This window comes from Pocillopora damicornis, chromosome 2, assembly GCF_964200805.1.
Source record: "Pocillopora damicornis chromosome 2, jaPocDami1.2, whole genome shotgun sequence".
NCBI classification, from domain to species: domain Eukaryota; kingdom Metazoa; phylum Cnidaria; class Anthozoa; order Scleractinia; family Pocilloporidae; genus Pocillopora; species Pocillopora damicornis.
The window spans coordinates 36,460,312-36,485,177 of NC_142671.1; the positions used below are offsets into that span (position 1 = coordinate 36,460,312).

General features: G+C 38.8%; 3 protein-coding genes and 1 long non-coding RNA gene across 4 annotated transcripts; 2 read left to right on the forward strand and 2 right to left on the reverse strand.

Annotated features, from left to right (window-relative positions):
- Positions 1-651: 651 nt before the first annotated feature.
- Positions 652-4,172, forward strand: LOC149051102 (N-acetyl-D-glucosamine kinase-like). Its single transcript, XM_089196632.1, has 4 exons — positions 652-820; positions 2,219-2,303; positions 3,138-3,236; positions 3,833-4,172. Exons 1-4 carry the CDS (start codon positions 753-755, stop codon positions 4,028-4,030), a joined length of 450 nt encoding a protein of 149 aa, XP_089052758.1. The 5' UTR covers positions 652-752; the 3' UTR covers positions 4,031-4,172.
- Positions 4,173-4,656: 484 nt separating this feature from the next.
- LOC149051103 (uncharacterized) lies at positions 4,657-5,371 on the reverse strand. The gene is made up of 3 exons (XR_016183712.1): positions 5,132-5,371; positions 4,954-5,040; positions 4,657-4,780 (listed from the first exon to the last, which is right to left on the reverse strand). It is a non-coding gene; the product is annotated as an uncharacterized LOC149051103 (long non-coding RNA).
- Positions 5,372-9,057: 3,686 nt separating this feature from the next.
- LOC149051104 (uncharacterized) lies at positions 9,058-13,856 on the reverse strand. The gene is made up of 5 exons (XM_089196630.1): positions 13,487-13,856; positions 12,108-12,254; positions 11,030-11,452; positions 10,327-10,476; positions 9,058-9,755 (listed from the first exon to the last, which is right to left on the reverse strand). The coding sequence occupies exons 1-5, from the start codon at positions 13,748-13,750 to the stop codon at positions 9,528-9,530; spliced, it is 1,212 nt and encodes a 403-aa protein (XP_089052756.1). The 5' UTR covers positions 13,751-13,856; the 3' UTR covers positions 9,058-9,527.
- Positions 13,857-15,465: 1,609 nt separating this feature from the next.
- LOC113685581 (N-acetyl-D-glucosamine kinase) lies at positions 15,466-24,643 on the forward strand. The gene is made up of 10 exons (XM_089196631.1): positions 15,466-15,667; positions 17,048-17,132; positions 17,926-18,024; positions 18,621-18,762; positions 19,395-19,505; positions 19,620-19,732; positions 20,438-20,525; positions 21,216-21,316; positions 22,070-22,160; positions 22,985-24,643. Exons 1-10 carry the CDS (start codon positions 15,600-15,602, stop codon positions 23,167-23,169), a joined length of 1,083 nt encoding a protein of 360 aa, XP_089052757.1. The 5' UTR covers positions 15,466-15,599; the 3' UTR covers positions 23,170-24,643.
- The last annotated feature ends 223 nt before the right edge of the window (positions 24,644-24,866 follow it).

A 24,866-nucleotide genomic window follows, 5' to 3' on the forward strand; every position in this document is an offset into this window, starting at 1 on the left:
CGCCTAGTCGCGGACTGCCGAGGAAACTAAGACAAACTAAGGAATGATGAGTCATTCGACTTGTGATGATAGTGCGAGTGACACGACGGGGATTCACGTGACGTCACTTAACCACACTCTGCCTGAGTCTATTATTGTTCTAGACAATTCAAGAATTGCCCATATATGTTTTTTCAGGAAAAAAATTAATTAAAAGGATCTACTGCCAAGAGCTAGAAAATCAAGTGATTATCTCTTGCTTTTACGTAGCATGCATTGGCAGGAGACATTTCCAGATTTCTCTTAATTTGAAACACTTCCCTAGAGCATGTTGTGTGCGTAAATATCAGCTTCACTAATCCGCAAATAATTACCAGCGCTTTCATGGGGAAAGGACTATTTCAACATTTCGCTTACACATTCTCTGGACTAATCACAACTTTGCTCAACTTTACTTTCTTAATTGATCAAATTTAAGACTGGAGCCTCCAGTCAGCTTTTCTCGTCTAACATTACTTTTTTTTTATGTCTGCCGAATCAATCACAACAGCAGGGATGTTGCCGAGGATTTTAATTATTTCTGTACTTACAAAATAAATCACACCTCTTTTCTCTCCCTTGCTACGATTCCAGCAATTGTTCATCGATGTTTAGATCTTTTGGTTCGGCCTTCCATTTCCATAAATACGAAATTCGTCCCTCTAGGACGTCCAGTAGTTGTAGCGTGATTTCTGTAGGATATTAGGGATTGCGTGACGTAACGAAATCTACCCATGATCCTCAAGGTTAGTTCCAAGATGGCATCTGTTCAAAGCGGATCGTACTACGGTGGTGTAGAAGGGTAAGTAGCCTCTTTTGACTATAATTCCGATATCTGGAATTGCGTCTTGCTGGCATCGAATGAATTTTTGCAACACTGATCAGTACACGAGTCTTCGGCGCCTGCTAGAAGAGAGGAAACGGAGCATGGTTGGATACATTAGATTCATTTCCCTTAGGCCACGTTTGTTCCAAGGCAGTAAATTTTTATGTTCCTTGAGAACTGCTTAGCTCTCAGAAGCGCAAACCAGAAAAAATGACCAGCTCCCAGTTGGCTTGTCAGCTTGATAGAGCACTGCAAAGGTATCGCAGGGGGCGTGGGTTCAAATCCCGTACAGGCTTGAATTTTTCCTGGCGTCCCACTACTGCTTAAGTAGTGGTGTGAAGATCACTCATGTGCAAAGTAAATTGTTATTCGAAGCTTTAAAAGGCATTTTGTGGAAGGGGACAAGGTACAATAATCTATATATACAATAATCTAAAGAAAGAGGGATGGAGATAATTCATTTTTATCTACAACTCTCTCTCCTTCCTCCCCCCCCCCTCCCCCACCCCATGAACTTTTTAAAAGCATCTTCTCAAAAAATAAAATCCTATTTTTTTTTCTTGTCAGCACCTTTAAACCATGTCTAAAGAATCTAAGCTTCTGCAAAGGAATAAATCTGAACTCTTTTCACTGATAAGAAACCTGCCAACCTTAGGGGACACATTGATAAAAATTGGAATTGCATGAGTCTGATCAAAGACATGTTTGGGATGGGGAAAGTGTAAGAAAGTCCTTCTTCTCAGTGCTTGCTACAGATCACTTGTATTGGCAGGGTAGTTCAAAATGTTAAACAAATAGTTTTAAGTCATTTGGTTGATATTAAAGTGTGGAGGAAGTGGAGTAATTTGCTTTGAGGCCAACGTCTAAGTGTTAGAAATTGTGCTTAAATCCTTTACAGATGTTTTTGTGATGTGAACAGTGCTTGGAAAGTTAAATTTTAGTTTTATTTGTTTAATTTTCAACTGTAGGGTTCTGATTAGTTCCCTCAACTCCTGTTATCATCTGATATATCTGAGTCACCCTTTATGGAAATGCATTATGCCAAGTGTATATTTTTCAGAAAATATCCAAACATTCAGAATGTAATGAAATTTAATGAAACAATTATTCCATTTACTTTTATTTGAGATAGTCAACTTGCACAATGCATCTTGGTGGTTATTTATCATCCCATATCTAACTTGCACTCATGGACTGATTGTTAATCATTCAGGGTGATTTGATTTGAAAAGGAGGTGGAATAAGACCAAAGTGACTTTGATGCAATCATTTTCTCACTGTAAAAGACAATCTGAAAGGAAAATTTAGCAGTTTATCATAAATCACTTTGGACATATTTCTGTACATTCTTTCACTTGACATCCTTGATTGCAGTGGTGGAACAGGCTCAACAGCCATTATACTTTCAAGTGATGGACAAATTGTTGGCCGCAGCTCAGGACAAGGCACAAATCATTGGGTATGGTCCGAAATTTTTTCATTTTAGTACCTTGAGTCACTTTTTAGACTGGCTATAAGCAATTACAATTAAAAGGTTTGAATTGAAAAGCAATGTATGCTTTGCCAAGGAAGGATTAAGCATCTGTCGCAAAAACTAAGCTTGTGGCTACCAGATAAACAATCCCAAGCCCTGGTGTGTAAAAACCTGTAGGATATCTCATAATCAAACTGTAAATACCAATTTTTTCCTCTCATGATTGTGCATATAATTATATAACATTTACAAGATTAAAAATGATCAGGTGGCAAAAATTTGGAACACAGGACCACTTGAAGAGATGCCTGTGGGTTTGTCTACTGCCTTGTCCAGTAACCATGGTCTAATAAACAAAATTAATGCAATACAGTGTACATCTTTAAGGAATTAAAAAGTTAACTGCCAACATAAAAAGATACCTACCTTGAAGACAAAATGAAGACAATTTTGAAAGTAATGCCTCCATAATGCAAGATGAAGTACATGTTATTAATGCTGGGCTTTTAAATATGATTTTTTCAAAAAAAGTAGGGAGCAGTAAAAAGAGAAACAAATGAGATGTCAAATTAAGTTTAATTGCATCAACTAAGTTCAATCCCTTTATGATGTGAAAAATATCCATTAATTGGTCCTCAGAGATGGACTTACAGTACTTATTTTGTTTTATCCAACTGACATTTTAAATTCAGCCTAATACACTTGTTGTTGCAAGCTGCAGAGCCACTAAGTATTGCTTTTCTACTCCCAATTTTTTGCTTGGCCACAGAATTTAAATTTAGTTTCATTTTGTGCATGAAAATCAAACATTTCCAACAGTTGATTGGTCTGGATGAATGCCTGAACAGAGTAAATGAGATGGTAACTGAAGCAAAAAGATCTGCAGGGATTGATGTCAATAAACCATTAGCTTCTCTGGTAAGTAAGTAAAGTTAACTGAAGGACAACAATTTTTTTTCTAAAAAAAGTGTTTGAGATGAGCAGGTGCATTTAGTGATTTTCCCAACAATTGTTTCTGACCAGTTGTGGATAGTTTTAAACTTGCTTTTAACCCTTCAACTCTCAAAATCTAATTGTGAATTCACCCCTCTAGCTGCTACACATTTCCTTGTAAATAAAAATAAAAGAATTTGGTGTAAGATCAGGATATTAACTTCTACCTGATGCATTTTAGTATTCTCATTACTTGTTTGCTGGATAATGTTTGAAAATTATAGGGAGAAGTTTCAAGTGAATCACGTCTGGGAGTTGAAGAGTTAAAGTACTACTACTCTGTTCAAATCAAGCTGACTTTATAAAATTTTAGCTTATTTTCTCTCATTCTTTAAATTCCACTTTTTGCAGGATATTTTCCAAAATTTGTTGCATTTAGATTTCATTATTGGATGATTGGTGTAGAATTAATTTTTCTTTCCTTAACATTTTTTCACATGGGTTTGTGAATGACCGGCATTTCTCGAAACTATTGCACTTAACACTTGGTTTCACTAAATAAACATCCTTTTTTTTTTCAGGGACTATCTTTAAGTGGAATGGAAAAAGATGAAATACAGAAGAAAGCTATATCTACAATGTTTTCAAAATACCCAGGCTGTAGTGAAAAGTATCACATGTGTTGTGACACTGTTGGTGCTATTGCAACTGCATCTGATAAAGGTACCTTTTTTTTTAAATTCATATTATGCTTAAATGCATCAATTGAACAGATTTGATAGATTAGACAGAGAACTAGAAACAGCAGGTAGTGTTTTCTTTGGTGATGGACAAACATAATGAATTCAATTCTTTGTTGATTAGGGTTGAAATGATATTCCATAGATTTTTAAAGACACAAGTTGGAAGGTTACTTTTCAAGTTGAGTGAGCCCTTGAGCCTAATGGTTTACACTAGCAGAGCTCAACGTTTTCCCCCTGAGTGATTAGCATCCAATTTCTCATAAGAATATCATCCTTGAGTCAAATGTTTAGGTAACAAGAATAAAGTAAATAATCAAAAACTAAAGAAGCTCTTGATTGTTAAGCAAATTCTCCTTGTCAGCACTTTAGGAAATGTATAGAGAACAGTATAGAGAATATGGGTACTGATGTTAGGGTTTAAGAGAGTGTCTCTGTAAGAGCGGTCCGGTCGATTTTGCTTGAGACACGGATTTCGCTCGTTTCTCGTGTGTTGTAAGACATTCATGTACCTATACTAAAACCACAATCAGTTTGATCGGATCTCTTTATTTTTCAGAGTTTTACGGAAATTAAATTTCACTCGAGCGAAGGCTTGTTGTGACACTTTTCAAGACTTTAATTTCATACAACTTTGGAGGACAATTTACAAAAAACTACGGAACTCAGCAAAAAACAAATACCACAGCCATGTATATTAACTCTATCTTACCTATCGAGGCGACTTTCGTAAACATCACGTGTCAATCAAGGAAACAGGAAGACTTGAATGACACCTTATCGGTTCGCCTAAATCAAACACGCCAAAACCGATCAAATTCAAGGTACATTTTTGAAAAAGTGAGGCGTTCTTAACTGATCCAACTAACATAGCTAGGAAGTAGGTGCCATAGAAAAGATAACTACAGAAAAAAACTTTGCGGCCCGACCTTTACGAGAACTTTATAACTCCGTGAACTTACCTAATTTTCGGCAATCTCCAAGTTTGGCCGCCATTTTGAGGGACTTGTCAACATGAAGCGTAACCGATAAAAATAGGGCAGGTTAATCTAAAACCGTCAGAAATATATAAGAAAGCAATTCAAATGAACTTTACTTTCAATTCAAGCGGCAAAATATGAAATTGTTTGTTAAACTTACCATCCCCATGCGACCATTTATTCCAACAATACAAACACTACAACTTTCTGAATTCCCCTCGTCGATTCCACCGCAAGAAATAACCTGTGCCACCCAAGCTTCGACTCGAATGTGAAGTACGAATCAAATAACATAACTGCTTCATCTTTGCGGCAATATCACGCTGGTATTTTGATTTTCCGATCGACAAGAGCGGTGATCAAGAATCGATCGGTTTGTTTATCTCATAAACGTGGCCGCTGACCAGCTGCTGAGTGAAAACAGTACGGTTCAGTGGCGAGGGGCGGGGTGAGGGGTGGGTGCGGGCAGATTATCAGAAGGTTTTTGGGAACATTCGATAAACATTAGGATTCTGAGTCTTAATTCGAAGGCATACTTCGTGTTGCAGACAACTTTTGTTTTACTTAGTATTCTTTTTTATTTCAAATACACTTCGTTCCAAATAGGACTAGCATCAGTTCATAGATTTAAAAACAAATCTTTACCACGCAAATAAATGTGTTTAGATAATCGAGATAACCATTGAACCTCTTGTATCGCACCGGAAATAACGTGTCTTGTCTTTGCCCAACTCTGAGAGCGTGGAGCGGCGAAGACGCGAGATACGAGTCTCGCGTCTCGCGGATTCACCATGCTCACAGGATACGCGTGACCTCACTATCTTTAGGAAAAATAAGAGACTACTCGAAGTCTGTATTCCGTTCAACCATTTTATAAGAGTGACGCGAGTCTTTCAATTGAATGAGAAAGTCACAAACCTATTCTTTACCTCACTAGCGTAACCACTGACCACTCACGAATTACAGTAGGCTTCTCCTTTGACGCGGAAATTGAAATCGTATCGAATATACAAAGTTATAATGAGTTCCTTTAGATGTCCCGAACTTGTATCGCGTTGGAAACAATTACAAGTACAGGAAGAAGTCGTTCACAAGCGAGACGTTTATTATGTCTCAGGACTGCTTTTTGAATAGCAAAGATGGAAAAAACTTTGGTTCATCGTGTGGCTTAAGTGGTTTGGTACGACTGTCTGAATACAATGACGAAGTAAAACATCATTTGATAAGCTGCCACCTGTCTAAAGAGGTTTTTAAGTGAAAATGAGCTAATCTTGGCAAGGATTGGCCTATTTCACCTCGCTCAGGAGGATAAACAAAAAAACGTGGATTTGTTATAGGCATCGCTACACTCTGGGGAAGTTTTGGAGAAGTGCAAAGGTAACACGTCAGTGCCCTGATCATGATGGTGTCAGGAAGCGTATCCAAGGCAGAGATGTAATTATCTTGCATATATCTCAGGACGTTCAAAAGCTGTTTGGAGTTATTATTCCAGTTGAATCAGGTGGTCTTCAGTAACATTTTCTGTTTTCTATTTTTGTCACGTGACATATCTGCTCGAAAAGAGAAGAAATTCTTTATTAGATGAAGGGTACTTAAGTACACATCACGTTGAAAAAAAGTAGATCTATGTGTAAGTGCTTTTCATCACAGATGGAAATATGTACAAAGTTGCTCGGTTGATAATCAATAATGTTTTTGTAGAAGATCAAATCACCTGACAACGCAATCTACTTACTCATGCGGCGGTCAGTTTTCCTCAGTTTGTATGATTCTCATTAACCGATATGATTAAATTTGCAGACTAAAACACCCCTTATTACATTAAGAATAATAAAAGTAAACAGTGCATGTCGGTTTTTAATTCCTGATGGATGCTACTAGGCTTTACTTTAACTGAGAAATTTGCAATCGCTTACCTCAGCTCACTGTGTCCCATGCCGTAAGAAGCACAAGAAAAAAGTTGATGATAGTGAGTCTTGGCTGAGACAAGAAGAATTAGAGAAGAATCTACGGTCCCCAGAAACGCCAATTTTAAACACGAGACAACTAAGGTAAATTGAATGAATTGTTATTTGTTTTATTTAAAACTATCGTTCAGATTATAAGATACGTGAAAAACTCTCCCCACCGATTTTTTCCTACATTCTGTTAATCAAAAGTTTCAATAATTATAAAGGCTTTCTCGTTGATCGTCTTAATAGTAACAGTTTCCAGGATCCAAGGGGAGCAAAAGAGAGAACAATTTTCTGTGTAGCTAGGTAAGGCGACATGCCGGCTTCATACTTCTTCCGGCGTGATAACGATAATGATGACAACAATGAGCAAAAAGCACCGTCCGCTAATGATGACGATTATCATGGTTATTAACAATTCTCAGTTATAGTCCTGAAAAAAATCTCAAGGGGTCCTTTGAACCATCCTCTTAATCTCGCCAGAAGTCAAAGTTGCCTAAACTCATTCTAAGGTTCGTGCGATTTTACGACGAATTTTCAATTCCGGTGTGTTGCACGCGCGACTTTTGATAGAAAAAACCTGCACGCGCCATAACTTTAAAGAACGTGTCAGCGGAATGAATCAAATCTCTATCACTTTGCATACATTCTTGGGAACAGAAAAAATTACTTAGAGCAAACATTCTAAGTATAGTGTTCAGTCCGTGCAATGGGGCATAAATAAAAGGTTCTGGTGGAAAAGACAGTTTATTTTATACCACTGATGACAAGCAAAAAGGTTATATGGGTGCCCGGTTAAAAATATATTGATAACTCTATTAATTAATACCAGTTCTAATTTAAAGGAGAAAGTTATGAGAATAAAATAAAAATTGTCTGCACCTCGAAGCATGCCTTCACTGTTTAGACTGATAGTCCTAATGCTTTTTGAGCATGCATTCGAATATCTTATGACGATAAGCCCGCCAACCACCCACCCCGCGCTATGCTGTTTTCACTTAGCGGCTGGTCAGCGGTCACGTTTACGAGGTAAACAAACCGATCTATTCCTGATCACCGTTCTTGTCGATCGGAAAATCAAAATACCAGCTTGATATTGCCGCGAAGATGAAGCAGTTATGTTACTTGATTCGTACTTCATATTCGAGTCGAAGCTTGGGTGGCACAGGTTATTTCTTGCGGTGGAATCGACGAGGGGAATTCAGAAAGTTGTAGTGTTTGAATTGTTGAAAGAAATGGTCGCATGAGGATTGTAAGTTTAACGAACAATTTCAAATTTTGCCGCTTGAATTGAAAGAAAAGTTCATTTGAATTGCTTTCGTATGTATTTCTGACGGTTTTAGATTAACCTGCCCTATTTTTATCGGTTACGCTTCATGTTGACAAGTCCCTCAAAATGGCGGCCAAACTTAGAGATTGCCGAAAATTAGGTAAGTTCACGGAGTTATAAAGTTCTCGTAAAGGTCGGGCCGCAAAGTTTTTTTCTGTAGTTATCTTTTCTATGGCACCTACTTCCTAGCTATGTTAGTTGGATCAGTTAAGAACGCCTCACTTTTTCAAAAATGTACCTTGAATTTGATCGGTTTTGGCGTGTTTGATTTAGGCGAACCGATAAGGTGTCATTCAAGTCTTCCTGTTTCCTTGATTGATACGTGATGTTTACGAAAGTCGCCTCGATAGATAAGATAGAGTTAATATACTTGGCTGTGGTATTTGTTTTTTGCTGAGTTACGTAGTTTTTTGTAAATTGTCCTCTAAAGTTGTATAAAATTAAAGTCTTGAAAAGTGTCACAACAAGCCTTCGCTCGAGTGAAATTTAATTTCCGTAAAACTCTGAAAAATAAAGAGATCCGATCAAACTGATTGTGGTTTTAGTATAGGTACATGAATGTCTTACAACACACGAGAAACGAGCGAAATCCGTGTCTCAAGGAAAATCGACCGGACCGCTCTTACAGAGACACTCTCTTAAAGGGCTGATTGAACAAGTACTGTACCATGAAGTCACCAGGGTTTTGTTCTTCCACCTGGTTAACCCTCAGCCTTCTGACAATTTTCCTCAACAGTTTCTAAGTTACCCATTCATTGATTCCATCCCTACTCCTCAGTAAAATAATATTTTCATGCATTTGAGTGATTTTGAAAACACTTTTATTTAGCATGTGATTACGTTGTTTTAAAAATCATTATTTTCGAGTATTTAGGTTTATTTTTTATGCTATAAAACTGTTCCCGTTTTTCTTCGGCAAGAAAAATAAATATGCGTAGCAACCTCTAACTTTTCCCACTCAGCTGACGCGAACGAGGCACATAGAGTCACACAACAAAAGCCAAAGTAATCACAACGTGAACAAAAAAACATATAAAAAAAGCATGTTAGGCAAATTTTGAAACCCGCAAGTGAAAGAAAAGGCAGTGACTACATCGCGATGTTTTAGAAGTTTTTGTGAGTTTTACAGACCGATTGCACTGGGAAAGCACTAAGGTAAAACTAATGCAGTGCAGGTTTACTATCGAAACTTGTTAAAAAGTTACCCCTTGGTTTCAAGATTATTATGAAATAATTTTATGTTTATGTTTTATGTTTAAAGATTATCATGGAGGTTAAGATGCAAGAAAATAGGCACTCATGCCGGCCAGGAAAATAGCAATAGACGGGAAAATTTCATGACTGGCGTTCGGTTTTGTGGGTGAAGTTTCAGTCTTTGCTGCCATCGCTTCCTTTATCAAGTTATGTTTGCCACTTAATACTCCGGCAACTGTGTGTTTTGACAGGTCAACGTTTGCATCCGTTCCGCGGGAAGCCCACACAATTGTTACTTCGGTATCGCTCTGATAATGATTGACAGAAAAAACATGTAGGTGATTAATGCAAACGAACAGACGAAGGAACGAAGGAACGAAGGAACGAAGGAACGAGGGGACGAGGGGACGAGGGGACGAGGGGACGAGGGGACGAGGGGACGAGGGGACCAGGGGACCAGGGGACCAGGGGACCAGGGGACCAGGGGACCAGGGGACCAGGGGACCAGGGGACCAGGGGACCAGGGGACCAGGGGACCAGGGGACCAGGGGACCAGGGGACCAGGGGACCAGGGGACCAGGGGACCAGGGGACCAGGGGACCAGGGGACCAGGGGACCAGGGGACCAGGGGACCAGGGGACGAGGGGACGAGGGGACGAGGGGACGAGGGGACGAGGGGACGAGGGGACGAGGGGGCGAGGGGGCGAGGGGGCGAGGGGGCGAGGGGAGGAGGGGGCGAGGGGAGGAGGGGGCGAGGGGAGGAGGGGAGGAGGGGGCGAAGGGGCGAGGGGAGGAGGGGACGAGGGGGCGAGGGGAGGAGGGGACGAGGGAACGAAAGGACGAATTTTAGAGCCTGCATTGTCTGGCAAAGAATCTTACCTGAAACTGCACATCATTAGCGGTGTCTTCTGTTTCAGCATCCCTGTAGAACTCCACCATGGTTCTCCCGTCCTTTTCGCTCGCCTTTGTGAGGAAGAAGCTTTGTTTCGGGTCTTTGGGTGGTTTTGATAAGGACGTGCTCCAGTAATCCTGTTGGAAAAATTAAGACCAAAGCTATTATTTTCAAATTGCATATTTGTAGATTTTGTTAAAAGTTAGCGTGCCCTACTTAGGTTTTTCTTTAAAATAAAAGTTCATTTGCATGTTGTTATTCCTTATTTTGTCGCTCTTTCATTAGCAATACGTCAGCGAGTCATTAGCTCAATGAGTCATTCATGGAGTCAATCTCTCGGTCAATTTTCCTTGAGTCAGTTAGTCAGCCATTCGGTCAGTCAGTAAGTCACTCTGTCAGTCAGTCCGCCCGTCAGTCAATAAGCCAGTCAGCCATTGAGTCAGTCAGTCAGTCAGCCAGTCAGCCAGTCAGCCAGTCAGCCAGTCAGCCAGTCAGCCAGTCAGCCAGTCAGCCAGTCAGCTAGTCAGCCAGTCAGCCAGTCAGCCAGTCAGCCAGCCAGTCAATCAGTCGGTTGGTCCATCGGTAGGTTGGTCAGTTAGCCACGCCAGTCAGTAAATTAACCAACCAATCAGCTTGTCACTCAGTCCGTCAATCAATTCGTTCATTCATCCAGGCTTCCTTAATACCAACCCCGATATATCCGGCATTGGAGGCAAACCCAGCCACCGCTATATCGTAGTTTTTCATGCCTCTTCCATCAGGTGTTGTGGTAAATCCTACAGCACACCAACCGGTTGTCTTGCAAGTCATCTTGAACATCAGCTTGCTGTTACTGTAGGTCCATTCGAGTTTGAATGAGCCATCAGGAGACATGACACTTGCATATTTTGGAGGAGCCATTGGAGTCGTGGGAGCCACCGATTCTTTTGTCGGCATCGTTGTTACCGATGGTTGTATGGTTGTTGTTGATGGCAACGGCGGAGGTTCCATCGCTAAAGAAATCAAGTTATACTTCCCATCCAATATTTTGGTCTTATCGTGTTTTGACAAGCGATTATTGTTTGCATCACTGTTGGCCTTCGAGGCGAATATTACTTTAACTTCAGTAGTATTCTGCACAAAGGAAAAACAAAAGTATTTTATCAAAAGATTTGGCAAAAATATGATTGATTGAGATATCTTAGGCTAGGTTTTAATTTGTCGAGGGCAGTCATGATGGTCTGTCATGTCAGACAGGTTCTATAAGAACATCTTTCTTCCATATTTTCTGCTGAGTATTCTTTGCACAGGGGAGAGGGATCTGAGATACACCGGCCCCATCCCCCCTGAAAAACTTCCGCCCTCCCTACCCCCCTCCCTACAAAAGCTTTTTAGGCATGATATCTCTTTCAAACGACAAATATCTGTATATGTTCAGTGTCGATATATCGTAAATGATCTCTAAATTTTCTTTCTTTCCTTCATTTCTCAGTCGCAAAAAAACTTCAAAAAAGAGAGAAAAACATTCGGAAAGCAAATCCTGTCGTGTCAACGCCTGGAAATTTCAGCAGACCCGACAAGAACTGTTATGCCTAACCTATTGGTATGGCTAAAACTTAAAGTGCTCATCTTAATCATGTGGCAATTCAACCTTACCAATCCTTTTCGAGCTACGAAGAATTCGGCCTTCTGACACAAAATAATATCAAATCGACTTAAATAAAAACTAGAAAAGGTGAATTTAGAGCACTTTTGTCATCTTCGCGCAACTAAATATCGTCATAAATACATTAAATTGGACATCTTTGACATCTCCCGTCTCAGCATCCCTGCAAAACTCCACGGTGGTTTTCCCACCAGCCTCGGAGGCTGATATGAGTTTGTAATCTTGTGCTACATCTTTCGTCGGCAGTCCCGGCCCTTGGCTCCAGTAATCCTGTCAAAACAAAGTCCAACCACTTCAGATTTGCCACAACGCATTGTTTAAAAAATGCTTCCACTGAAAACTTCACCTTAAATCTCTATTTATTAGAGATCTTGTCGATTGAGTATTGTAAAACCAAACTTAACGTACCCACGACAGCCAATCAGAAGAAAGAAAAAGATACAAGAAGGGTAATGATAACTCAAATAAATCATATCTAGTCAGCTAAAGCGCAGGAAAAAATGAGTGCTTGAGTCGTGATTGGTTTTGGTTTCGCATCAGATTGGTTGAAAGGGTAGCGAGTCGGCTCATTTCCCAGAAAATTAAGATCCAATGAGTAACGAGGAACTAGTTTACCAAACAAACCTAATTTTACGACTAGGAATATTTTAAGTCAACATTGCCCACGGCAAATTCAATTCATATGAGTCATATGAACAACAGTGAAATAACCAGACTAGAAACATTCCATCCTCACATTTGGAAAAATATGTCATCACTTCGTCACGAGAGTGGATCAAAGGAAGATAACAGGATATTAGTTCACCACGAGAATTCGTACAAAATTCCTTCGGATTTCACGAGGCAAAGCTCAATTTTAAAGCAACATAGAACTCGACAATACAGCTAGTCTGATTTTTAAATATAGGTGACTTGTCTAGCCATGCAAGCAATCTGCATATTATTGGGATCAACTGCATCGTGGGCGTCTTGAATTAATTAAAATAATATCAGAATAACAAAGGAGTAGAGACTAATATATTCGCTTCTCATAATTTAACAAAGAAACGTTTTTTGTGCGACTTAAGGAGTGACAAACCAGCTAGCTGAACTTAACAGTACATTTTTCAGAGTTTACAGTTTTTTCACTTTCTTTTTATTATATTGAACCTAACTTAACGGAAGATTTTCCGGAGAATGCACTAAGCCAAATAAAGACCAGGTGGAGAGCTGAGAACACCTTTAACCACAACCCCCTGAGGACTATCAATTAACTGACAAAGATTCAGAACATTTAATTAAATCGCTCGGAACACGACTGAAGTCTAAGGAAGACTTAATGTGGGTTTTTTTATATACGGTTTTCATTTGATTTCAATATGGGCTGAAAGAATTATTTCCCTATTCGCGCGTGATTTCAATGCTTGCCAAAGCGTTTTGGCAAAATATTCGCAAACATTCATGAGTTAAACAAAATTAACAAAAGAACGAATTGATTGGGAAAATATTGCATATTGACTCACATCTACGTATCCTACACCAGAGGCATATCCTGTCACGGCTATATCATATCTAACCATGTTTTTGCCATCGGCTGTTTCACTAAACGCCACCGCGCAATAACCGGTTGTTTCACAAGTGAGAGTGAAAATCAACTGGCTGTTATTGTATCTCCATTGCAGTTTATAGGCGCCGTCTGAAGATTCTAGGGCAGTATTCGAGGTTGCACTGATCTCACTAAAGGCAAGTAAGGTCAAAGCAAGTGCTACCAAAGCAAAGAGGGCCATGTTTCACCCTTCTTTAGCTTTGCGTGATGGTGACGCTTTCAAACTATGATTGATTCGCAGATGTATTTCCTTTGGCTTTCCGATTACGTCACATGAAAACAATGACATTTGTCTGAGCGAAAGGGAAATCCTAAAAGGCCTATTTCCAACCGTGATGCAACGCGCGCCGCGACCCAATTTCCTGTAATACGAAATTCCCAGATCATTGAAAACCTTCTAAAATCGTCTTTCTCAAGAGCCATCCATTTCCAATTCTAGTACTTCATTTAGCATTGAAGACCAAACCAATCTACAACATTCTGTGCATGATAAACTCATGCTTTTGGCTTCACTTGCAGACTTACATTTGCGTCAGAGTTGTTGACATTCATGTGTAAACAACATTGTCTTGTAAACTTGAACCGGATTAGCATTTGTCTCTAAAATGTTTTCAGCATTCCTTGACCGCAGAGCACAAATTCGAGACAAAATTGCAGGATTATTTTTGGAACAAGCGGTGGGTGTGAAACTGGAGAACGCATTCATTTCCAATTTAGACTAGTTGACAATGCTCAAACGACATTAAGATTAGAAAAAAAATTGAAAATAAAGAAACACAGGAGTCGGCTATTTCAAGTCTTAAAAATGTGCCGAGGTGGTTAAAAAACTCCAATGATTAATTTGATTTATTTGTTCCCTTGCGTTCTTCATCATTTTTCAAAAAGTTGTGATATTTTTTTCATCACAAAGCTACAGTCTCTTAGAAAGACTCTGATTTTAGCTTTATCTACTTTATGGCAAAAAGTGTACGATCAGCTCTGCTATTTACCATCGGAATTGTGAGCCGCAGGATTTCAAGATTCATCTTTCTGCCGAAAGTGAGTTGTAAAAAAGGTGCCCTGATGTGTTTGCGCACTGGGCTCGGCATCGAAAGAACTAGATTGGAGCCCCGGTCGAGGTTGCTGCGTTGCCTTCCTAAACAGAGTACTTCACTCTTACAAATGCCTCCCTCCGCCCAGGAAGCTATGATGAAATTGCAACTGCAAACTGTTCGCGAAACTTTACGCAGTTTTAGGAAGAATTCGTAACTATCTGAAATATTTTCCACGGGTAGTGGGAGGACGCCTAGTCGCGGACTGCCGAGGAAACTAAGACAAACTAAGGAATGATGAGTCATTCGACTTGTGATGATAGTGCGAGTGACACAACGGGGATTCACGTGACGTCACTTAACTACACTCTGCCTGAGTCTATTATTGTTCTAGACAATTCAAGAATTGCCCATATATGTTTTTTCAAGAAAAAAATTAATTAAAAGGATCTACTGCCAAGAGCTAGAAAATCAAGTGATTATCTCTTGCTTTTACGTAGCATGCATTTGCAGGAGACATTTCCAGATTTGTTTTGATTTGAAGCACTTCCCTGAAGCATGTGTGCATAAATATCAGCTTCACTAATCCGCCAATAATAACTAGCGCTTTCATGGGGAAAGGACTATTTCAACATTTCGCTTACACATTCTCTGGACTAATCGCAACTTTACTCAACTTAACTTTCTTAATTGATCAAATTTAAGACTGGAGCCTCCAGTCAGCTTTTCTCATCTAACATTACTTTTTTTTATGTCTGCCGAATCAATCACAACAGCAGGGATGTTGCCATGGATTTTAATTCTTTCTGTACTTACAAAATAAATCACACCTTTTTTCTCTCCCTTGCTACGATTCCAGCTATTGTTCATCGATGTTTAAATTTTTTGGTTCGGCCTTCCATTTCCATAAATACGAAATTCGTCCCTCTAGGACGTCCAGTAGTTGTAGCGTGATTTCTGTAGGATATTAGGGATTGCGTGACGTAACGAAATCTACCCATGATCCTCAAGTTTAGTTCCAAGATGGCATCTGTTCAAAGCGGATCGTACTACGGTGGTGTAGAAGGGTAAGTAGCCTCTTTTGACTTTAATTCCGATATCTGGAATTGCGTATTGCTGGCATCGAATGAATTTTTGCAACACTCATCAGTACACGAGTCTTCGGCGCCTGCTAGAAGAGAGGAAACGGAGCATGGTTGGATACATTAGATTCATTTCCCTTAGGCCACGTTTGTTCCAAGGCAGTAAATTTTTATGTTCCTTGAGAACTGCTTAGCTCTCAGAAGCGCAAACCAGAAAAAATGACCAGCTCCCAGTTGGCTTGTCAGCTTGATAGAGCACTGCAAAGGTATCACAGGGGCGTGGGTTCAAATCCCGTACAGGCTTGAATTTTTCCTGGCGTCCCACTACTGCTTAAGTAGTGATGTGAAGATCACTCATGTGAAAAGTAAATTGTTATTCGAAGCTTTAAAAGGCATGTTGTGTAAGGGGACAAGGTACAATAATCTATATATACAATAATCTAAAGAAAGAGGGATGGAGATAATTCATTTTTATCTACAACTCTCTCTCCTTCCTCCCCCCCCCCCCGTTGAACTTTTTAAAAGCATCTTCTTAAAAAATAAAATCCTATTTTTTTTCTTGTCAGCATCTTTAAACCATGTCTAAAGAATCTAAGCTTCTGCAAAGGAATAAATCTGAACTCTTTTCACTGATAAGAAACCTGCCAACCTTAGGGGACACATCGATAAAAATTGGAATTGCATGAGTCTGATCAAAGACATGTTTGGGATGGGGAAAGTGTAAGAAAGTCCTTCTTCTCAGTGCTTGCTACAGATCACCTATATTGGCAGGGTAGTTCAAAATGTTAAACAAATAGTTTTAAGTCATTTGGTTGATATTAAAGTGTGGAGGAAGTGGAGTAATTTGCTTTGAGGCCAACATGTAAGTTTTAGAAATTGTGCTTAAATCCTTTACAGATGTTTTTGTGATGTGAACAGTGCTTGGAAAGTTAAATTTTAGTTTTATTTGTTTAATTTTCAACTGTAGGGTTCTGATTAGTTACCTCAACTCCTGTTATCATCTGATATATCTGAGTCACCCTTTATGGAAATGCATTATGCCAAGTGTATATTTTTTCAGAAAATATCCAAACACTCAGAATGTAATGAAATTTAATGAAACAATTATTCCATGTACTTTTATTTGAGATAGTCAACTTGCACAATGCATCTTGGTGGTTATTTATCATCCCATATCTAACTTGCACTCATGGACTGTTTGTTAATCATTCAGATTTGAAAAGGAGGTGGAATAAGACCAAAGTGACTTTGATGCAATCATTTTCTCCCTGTAAAAGACAACCTGAAAGGAAAAGTTAGCAGTTTATTGTAAATCACTTTGGACATGTTTCTGTACATTCTTTCACTTGACATCCTTGATTGCAGTGGTGGAACAGGCTCAACAGCCATTATACTTTCAAGTGATGGACAAATTGTTGGCGACAGCTCAGGACAAGGCACAAATCATTGGGTATGGTCTGAAAATTTTTCATTTTAGTACCTGAGTCACTTTCCAGACTGGCTATAAGCAATGACAATTAAAAGGTTTGAATTGAAGAGTAATGTATGCTTTGCCAAGGAAGGATTCAGCATCTGTCAAAAAAACTAAGCTTGTGGCTACCAGATAAACAATCCCAAGTCTTGGTGTGTAAAAACCTGTAGGATATCTCATAATCCAACCGTAAATACCAATTTTTTCCTCTCATGATTGTGCTTATAATTATGTAACATTTACAAGATTAAAAATGATCAGGTGGCAAAAATTTGGAACACAGGACCACTTGAAGAGATGCTTGTGGGTTTGTCTACTGCCTTGTCCAGTAACCATGGTCTAATAAACAAAATTAATGCAATACAGTGTACATCTTTAAGGAATTAAAAAGTGAAGACAACTTTGAAAGTAATGCCTCCATAATGCAAGATAAAAACATGTTATTAATGCTGGGCTTTTAGATATGATTTTTTCAAAAGAAAATTAGTGAACAGTAAAAAGAGAAACAAACGAGATGTCAAATTAAGTTGAATCGCATCAACTAAGTTCAATCCCTTTATGATGTGAAAAATATCCATTAATTGGTCCTCAGAGATGGACTTACAGTACTTATTTTGTTTTATTCAACTGACATTTTAAATTCAGCCTAATACACTTGTTGTTGCAAGCTGCAGAACCACTAAGTATTGCTTTTCTACTCCCAATTTTTTGCTTGGCCACAGAATTTAAATTTAGTTTCATTTTGTGCATGAAAATCAAACATTTCCAACAGTTGATTGGTCTGGATGAATGCCTGAACAGAGTAAATGAGATGGTAACTGAAGCAAAAAGATCTGCAGGGATTGATGTCAATAAACCATTAGCTTCTCTGGTAAGTAAGTATGGTTAACTGAAGGACAACAATTTTTTTTCTAAAAAAAGTGTTTGAGATGAGCAGGTGCATTTAGTGATTTTCCCAACAATTGTTTCCGACCAGTTGTGGATAGTTTTAAACTTGCTTTTAACCCTTCAACTCTCAAAATCTAATTGTGAATTCACCCCTCTAGCTGCTACACATTTCTTTGTAAATAAAAATAAAAGAATTTGGTGTAAGATCAGGATATTAACTTCTACCTGATGCATTTAAGTACTCTCATTACTTGTTTGCTGGATAATGTTTGAAAATTATAGGGAGAAGTTTCAAGTGAATCACGTCTGGGAGTTGAAGAGTTAAAGTACTACTACTCTGTTCAAATCAAGCTGACTTTATCAAATTTTAGCATATTTTCTCTCATTCTTTAAATTCCACTTTTTGCAGGATATTTTCCAAAATTTGTTGCATTTAGATTTCATTATTGGATGATTGGTGTAGAATTAATTTTTCTTTCCTTAATATTTTTTCACATGGGTTTGTGAATGACCGGCATTTCTCGAAACTATTGCACTTAACACTTGGTTTCACTAAATAAACATCCTTTTTCTTTTCAGGGACTATCTTTAAGTGGAATGGAAAAAGATGAAATACAGAAGAAAGCTATATCTACAATGTTTTCAAAATACCCAGGCTGTAGTGAAAAGTATCACATGTGTTGTGACACTGTTGGTGCTATTGCAACTGCATCTGATAAAGGTACCTTTTTTTTTAAATTCATATTATGCTTAAATGCATCAATTGAACAGATTTGATAGATTAGACAGAGAACTAGAAACAGCAGGTAGTGTTTTCTTTGGTGATGGACAAACATAATGAATTCAATTCTTTGTTGATTAGGGTTGAAATGATATTCCATAGATTTTTAAAGACACAAGTTGGAAGGTTACTTTTCAAGTTGAGTGAGCCCTTGAGCCTAATGGTTTACACTAGCAGAGCTCAACGTTTTCCCCCTGAGTGATTAGCATCCAATTTCTCATAAGAATATCATCCTTGAGTCAAATGTTTAGGTAACAAGAATAAAGTAAAATTAATAATCAAAAACTAAAGAAGCTCTTGATTGTTAAGCAAATTCTCCTTGTCAGCACCTTGGGTAATGTATAGAGAACAGTATAGAGAATATGGATACTGATGTTAGGGTTTAAAGGGCTGATTGAACAAGTACTGTACCATGAAGTCACCAGGGTTTTGTTCTTCCACCTGGTTAACCCTCAGCCTTCTGACAATTTTCCTAAACAGTTTCTAAGTTACCCATTCACTGATTCCATCCCTACTCCTCAGTAAAATAATATTTCATGCATTTGAGTGATTTTGAAAACATTTTTTTGCAGGCGGCATTGTGCTGATATCAGGGACTGGCTCTAACTGTCAAATGTTGACGCCAAATGGTCAAACATTCAACTGTGGTGGGTGGGGTCATATGATTGGTGATGAGGGATCAGGTAAATTTTTAAAGGAATCAACCAACCCATGATTACTATTACCTTGTTATGTGCCAATCAATTTGTAGCTTTAACACTCAACCAAGGAGTTTATTTGTTTGTTTTTTTTTGTAGCATTTTGTATATCACACATGGCCATCAAAGCAGTGTTTAATGCTGAAGATGGGCTGGTACCCCCGCAGCATGACATTACTTATGTAAAGAAACTGGTTTTTGAACATTTCAAGGTATGAGAAAATACACAGGTTCTTTAACAAACCCATATCATTGTTTAAACCTCTACAGTATGATGTTCTCCATACTGCTCTCTAGACATTTCCTAAGGTGCTGACAAGGAGAATTTGTTTAACAATCAAGAGCTTTTTTAGTTGGTGATAATTTTCATTATTCTCATCACCATGACCTTAATGTTTAATTCACAGTAATATTGTAAAGAGGAATGAGATGTGAGTCACTCCTAGGGGTCAAAAGGGTGAAGGGGGTAAGGCAGTGCTGTGTTGGTGGGGGAGGGGAGGGGAGGGGGGTATAACAAGCTAATTTGATTTTGTCTTCTGAGTTGGTAATGTACATGTGAATTGACCACTGTAAAGAGTTTCTAAAGCTCATGTTTCGAGCGTTAGCCCCTTGTCAGAGACCTTATTTGCCCAGGGAAAAAAGGAAGGGGCCTTAAAAAGAATTGGAGTATTGTAAAGAGCCTTGTTTTTAAAATCAACAAATTTTGGAGTTTTTGGGAACAAACCTTTTTGCGTTGTACAGACAGATACCCAGGGGAGTTAAGAATTGCGAAGGAAAGGTTCCAATTAGGATAGATTTCAGCTTCTGAAATAGATCAAGAATAAAGGTTTTTTTGAGAGGGGAAAATTCATTGGAACCTGAGGTATGGATTTTCATTGTAACTGATCAATGGTACTGTTGCATTTCTATTACACTAGATAGACAATTTGTTTGGAATGTTGGATCACTTCTATGCAAAGTTTGACAAGGCGTACTATTCTGGGCTGTGTAAAGCTGTAGCAGTTGGTGAGGATATTTATATCATGGGGAAGATGTGTTTCTAAAAGTTTGTGAAAATCATTTCGAGGAAACTTTCAATTCATTCCGGCACGGGGATTAAATCTTGGCTCACTTTAGCGGTTTTGTATTCGTTTACGTGATACCGTCAGAAAATATTGGACGATTGCTGAAAAAGAGCGAGAATTGGTTTGGCATGTCTTTTAAATAGCCTGGACAACTAACAAAATAAAGGCTTTTCCAAGATAGTTAGAGTGATGGTTTGTATATTAAGCTCATGTATAATTAGCTTGTTTTTGATGGAGTTTAAGGCTTTAAAAACTGATTACTCGTGGAATATTTTCGCTATGAAGTTACAGTCTATTAGAGTTCCGTTTGTGAATAAAATTCCATAACACTGAAGACTTGCTAGGGTGGTTTCAGATGATATGAGCTTGCCAAATCTTTTTATTACAGTAAACTGATTGTTAATTTTTAACTTAAGGAGGACACATGCTGTTCTGTAAGCCCTTTATCAGTTGTAATGCCGAAGAGATCTATTGATTCTTCACCAGTTACGCGGCCCTTTTGACGCGCTTGTGGATCTCCAACTAATTGTTACGGTAGTCTCTCAGATATCGTGACCACAATGAAACATTTTGTACTTTTCTAACAATTTCTCTCATTCCACATGTTCTTTTCTTTGGATGTGTGATACAGGTGCATTAGAAGATAAAGACCCTCTGTGTCAGCATCTGTTCTTCTTAGCTGGCGAACTTTTAGGTAGACATGTGAAAGCTGTTATTCAGCACATGGATCAGGTAACTTATTTTTTCGTTGAACATTCGTGGTACCTGCCTGGTTAATTTGGTAGTACACCACCCAAAATCGAGAGGATAGAAAATCAGATTTTGTTTAAGCATTTTCTTGTGTCAGTGATCAACCGGGTGACTGTGCTGAAAAAGTATGTTCGCAATGGAAGTGAAGGACGTTTCTAAGCATTTTTTGAATCTCATAACGGACGTAACAGTCGGCCGGTTCAAACATCTTCGCATGTTTGAAAGTCGTAATGGTTAGGTCTTGCTAGGTAGCATGATTTCAGGATGTCAGAACCAAGTTGTCTCTCAGGGTTACAAACAACCACACTAAGCAGTGACTCATGATGTTTTAAAAACGATAACTTTATTGAAAAATCTCAAAATAAAATTTAAAATCAATAGGATACCCTTAATTTAATAAGCTTTGCGTTCGAACTATCCTGTTTTCCTTTTCCACGGTTTTGTTTCCTTTTACCGATTTCTGCGAAAATTTTAATGTTATTCGCTTATTGTGCGTCATAAAGGTTGTTTCTTATCTCTTTGTAAGTAATTTTGCGCGGGAAATTGACGCACGGCCGGCAAACATTGATCTGCTTGCGCATGCTCAACATTTCACCGCTGAGCTGATTGACGTTTCTTTTTATATCACTGTTGCGTCAATTTTAGTCGCTATGCTCCTCCTCAACGAGCCAAAATAGGTTTATGATATACTGAGAGTTCACATGAAGATTAGCGAATGTTTCATTTCATTCATAGGAATGTCAAGAAACTCTTTTACGAAGTAGCAAGGGGCTTCAAATCATTTGTGTTGGTGCTGTCTGGCAAAGCTGGAATCTTCTTAAAGATGGTGAGAACAAAAGTCCTTTGGTACATTTTAACCCTCTGTCTCCTTAGAGTCATCAGAACTTTCATCTCTCCCAAACATTTTGGTACATTATCAAAGAGAAACTGAACTAGAATTCAGAAGAATTTTCAAATAGGATATTTTTTTCGGATTCAACACCAGATTCCGAGACCCAGCAAACCGTGCTTAAGAATGCACTGTTGTGGATTAAATTTCCAAGAGTTTTTAGAGAGAGGTTATTGAATAGATATGTGAAGTTTGAGTAGCCTTTTGATTAGCCATATCGGGAGTTTATGATCTTCAAATTTAAAAGGAACAATATTTACTGAATTGAACAAATTTGTTGGAAGGGTTGCCGTTAGTCAGAAGTGGCAATTCATTGTGGCGTCAGTTCATTTTCAGCCCAGTCGCTATCATTGTTTCTTTCAAAATGGCTGTTAGCTTTATTTGTTCAAGATACGTTGACAAAATGAAGTAATGAAATGAAAACAGTTGCTTCCTTCAGCTGCGACTGAAATTAAAAGAAAGCAAGTAACTCTGTGGTAACTCTGTGGTCGAAGTGGTACTTACTGAAAATTTCACCTCATAATAACAATGCATTTCATACTACCGGGGAAAACGATCTATGTTTGTAGGACGAGATCCCGCTATACCAACAAGCCCTCCATTGAATGCACTCTTATTGATCACGTGGGGGAATTATGCAACGAACGACCCTTACGATATGAAGCTGGATCGCTCCAACAAAATGGAGTTATCCATGATAATACAAAATTTTCTTTAACTCGGAAATTTATGCGATCTCTATCCTTTATCTTCCACTGTAGGCTTTTTAACTGGCATCAGTTGCTCTCCAAGCAACACCGCTGTCCAAGTGAAACGCTTCTCACTGGTAAAGCTCCGCGAGAGTTCTGCTATTGGTGCGGCTGCGCTAGGCGCGAAAACCGCTGGCTATACTCTTCCCATAGATTATGACTCCATGGTAGAAGAATTCTTTAGCCACGAATTTTAATACTCAGAGGTTCTAAGTAGATTACTCTTAAAAATCAAAATACCATGATAGCTAGGGAATTTATCACTGAGATGAAGTGACACATATAAAGTAGTTAGATCAGCACTATTAGAACTATCATTTGAGAGCATCATCGATCTAGTGGTTTCTAACTGAATAGCCAAACAGAAACCTTTAGAAGTGGTATCCAGTTACCTCGCCACCAAGTAGACTCGCCATCAGCGAACTCGCCACCAAGGAACGATCTCGCCACCAACGTACTCGCCACCAACCACCAATAAAGAGATTAGTCGAGGAGAGTAGGATGTTCGGCTGATAAGTTTGTTCGCTTGTCTGTACTCAAACTTTATAAACGTATGTTGTCGAAAGCACGTTCGAAACCGATAAGTTTGTTCGCTTGTCTGTACTCAAACTTTATAAATGTATGTTGTCGATAGCACGTTCGAAACCGATAAGTTTGTTCGCTTGTCTGTACTCAAACTTTATAAATGTATGTTGTCGATAGCACGTTCGAAACCGAAGTAAGTTTTTATTCCTCGCATCGAGTTTTGCAATTTCTCCTCGCTTACGTGCAAAAGACAAACGCGATACGTTTTGATGTCAATGAGTTAGGAACGGAACACATCTAACACGTCGCTGAAGGTCATAATTTAAATACAGACAAGCGGACAAACGTTCGGCCGATTTGAATTGTGCTCGTTCGAACATCCTACTCTCCTCGACTACTTTATTCTAGTTTATCTCTTTATTGGTGGTTGGTGGCGAGAAGACTTCGCTTGGTGGCGAGTACGTTGGTGGCGAGATCGTTCCTCGGTGGCGAGTTCGCTGGTGGCGAGTCTCCCTGGTGGCGAGGTAACCGGTAACCTTGGAAGTATATAACCGATTATAGCAAACGGAAAGATCAATCTGGACTCGTAGGTCTGTGCACGTGATTAGTGTAAATCGCGGGAAAATGTGTGCTGCTGTTTGTGTGGTTTCTGTTGTCAAAGAAAATGTCAGGGAATGCTTTGAAAGATTTCCCTGATTACTGAGTATGGAAAAGACATAATTACAGGTGGTTCCGTCATGTTTTCCTGCGTATGCCGGTCCATGTGCCTGTATTCCCGGCGTCAGCTAAAAGCCATTCAGGCAAGCAAAACGTGTTGGATTTTTGCTTCCGGTAAAGCGCAACAGTGGCTATTCTCCTTTCAGTTCTTTTCCATAGGAAGTAGTCAATTTTGGAAGCTTTCTCATGTATTCTCTCAGAAGAACGAACACGCAAATTTAGACAACTTGTGGGCCGCCGTTAATGGCGCGAGGTTAAAAAAACGGATCATATAGCGGGTTCCCTAGTTAATTTTTTCTTACCAACAAATATCGTAATATATACCCTTACTGGATCGGTTATTAGGCATACACGAAGAAAATGATTTGTTCAGAGTTTGAATTATGTTCATCTCTTCATTGGAAGGTAATAAAAGTTGTTAAAAAGGAATGTGCACTAATACATATTTTAATATATTTCGGAAAATGTACTCATTTGTGTATGTTTTGTTTTTTATGTTGTTTCAGTTTTTTGCTCTGCTTTTTGAGACCAGCCCACACTTTGTGACCTTCCGAGCAGGGTAACTGCATATGATGAGCTCTAAACTATCCATTGTTGATCTTCGAAATTTCAAATTGGTGAAAAACAATTGTTGCACAAGTCTGCTTCGAAG

Coding starts and splice junctions, on each gene's coding strand:
- LOC149051102 (XM_089196632.1), top strand. CDS start 753: ATGATCCTCAAGGTTAGTTCCAAGATGGCATCTGTTCAAAGCGGATCG. Junction 821..2,218: donor TACTACGGTGGTGTAGAAGG/GTAAGTAGCCTC, acceptor CCTTGATTGCAG/TGGTGGAACAGGCTCAACAG. Junction 3,237..3,832: donor ATAAACCATTAGCTTCTCTG/GTAAGTAAGTAA, acceptor TTTTTTTTTCAG/GGACTATCTTTAAGTGGAAT.
- LOC149051104 (XM_089196630.1), bottom strand. CDS start 13,750: ATGGCCCTCTTTGCTTTGGTAGCACTTGCTTTGACCTTACTTGCCTTT. Junction 12,255..13,486: donor CTGGTGTAGGATACGTAGAT/GTGAGTCAATAT, acceptor TTGTTTTGACAG/GATTACTGGAGCCAAGGGCC. Junction 10,477..11,029: donor CCAATGCCGGATATATCGGG/GTTGGTATTAAG, acceptor TTTTTCCAACAG/GATTACTGGAGCACGTCCTT.
- LOC113685581 (XM_089196631.1), top strand. CDS start 15,600: ATGATCCTCAAGTTTAGTTCCAAGATGGCATCTGTTCAAAGCGGATCG. Junction 19,506..19,619: donor GATTGGTGATGAGGGATCAG/GTAAATTTTTAA, acceptor TTTTTTTTGTAG/CATTTTGTATATCACACATG. Junction 21,317..22,069: donor TTATTCAGCACATGGATCAG/GTAACTTATTTT, acceptor TTTCATTCATAG/GAATGTCAAGAAACTCTTTT.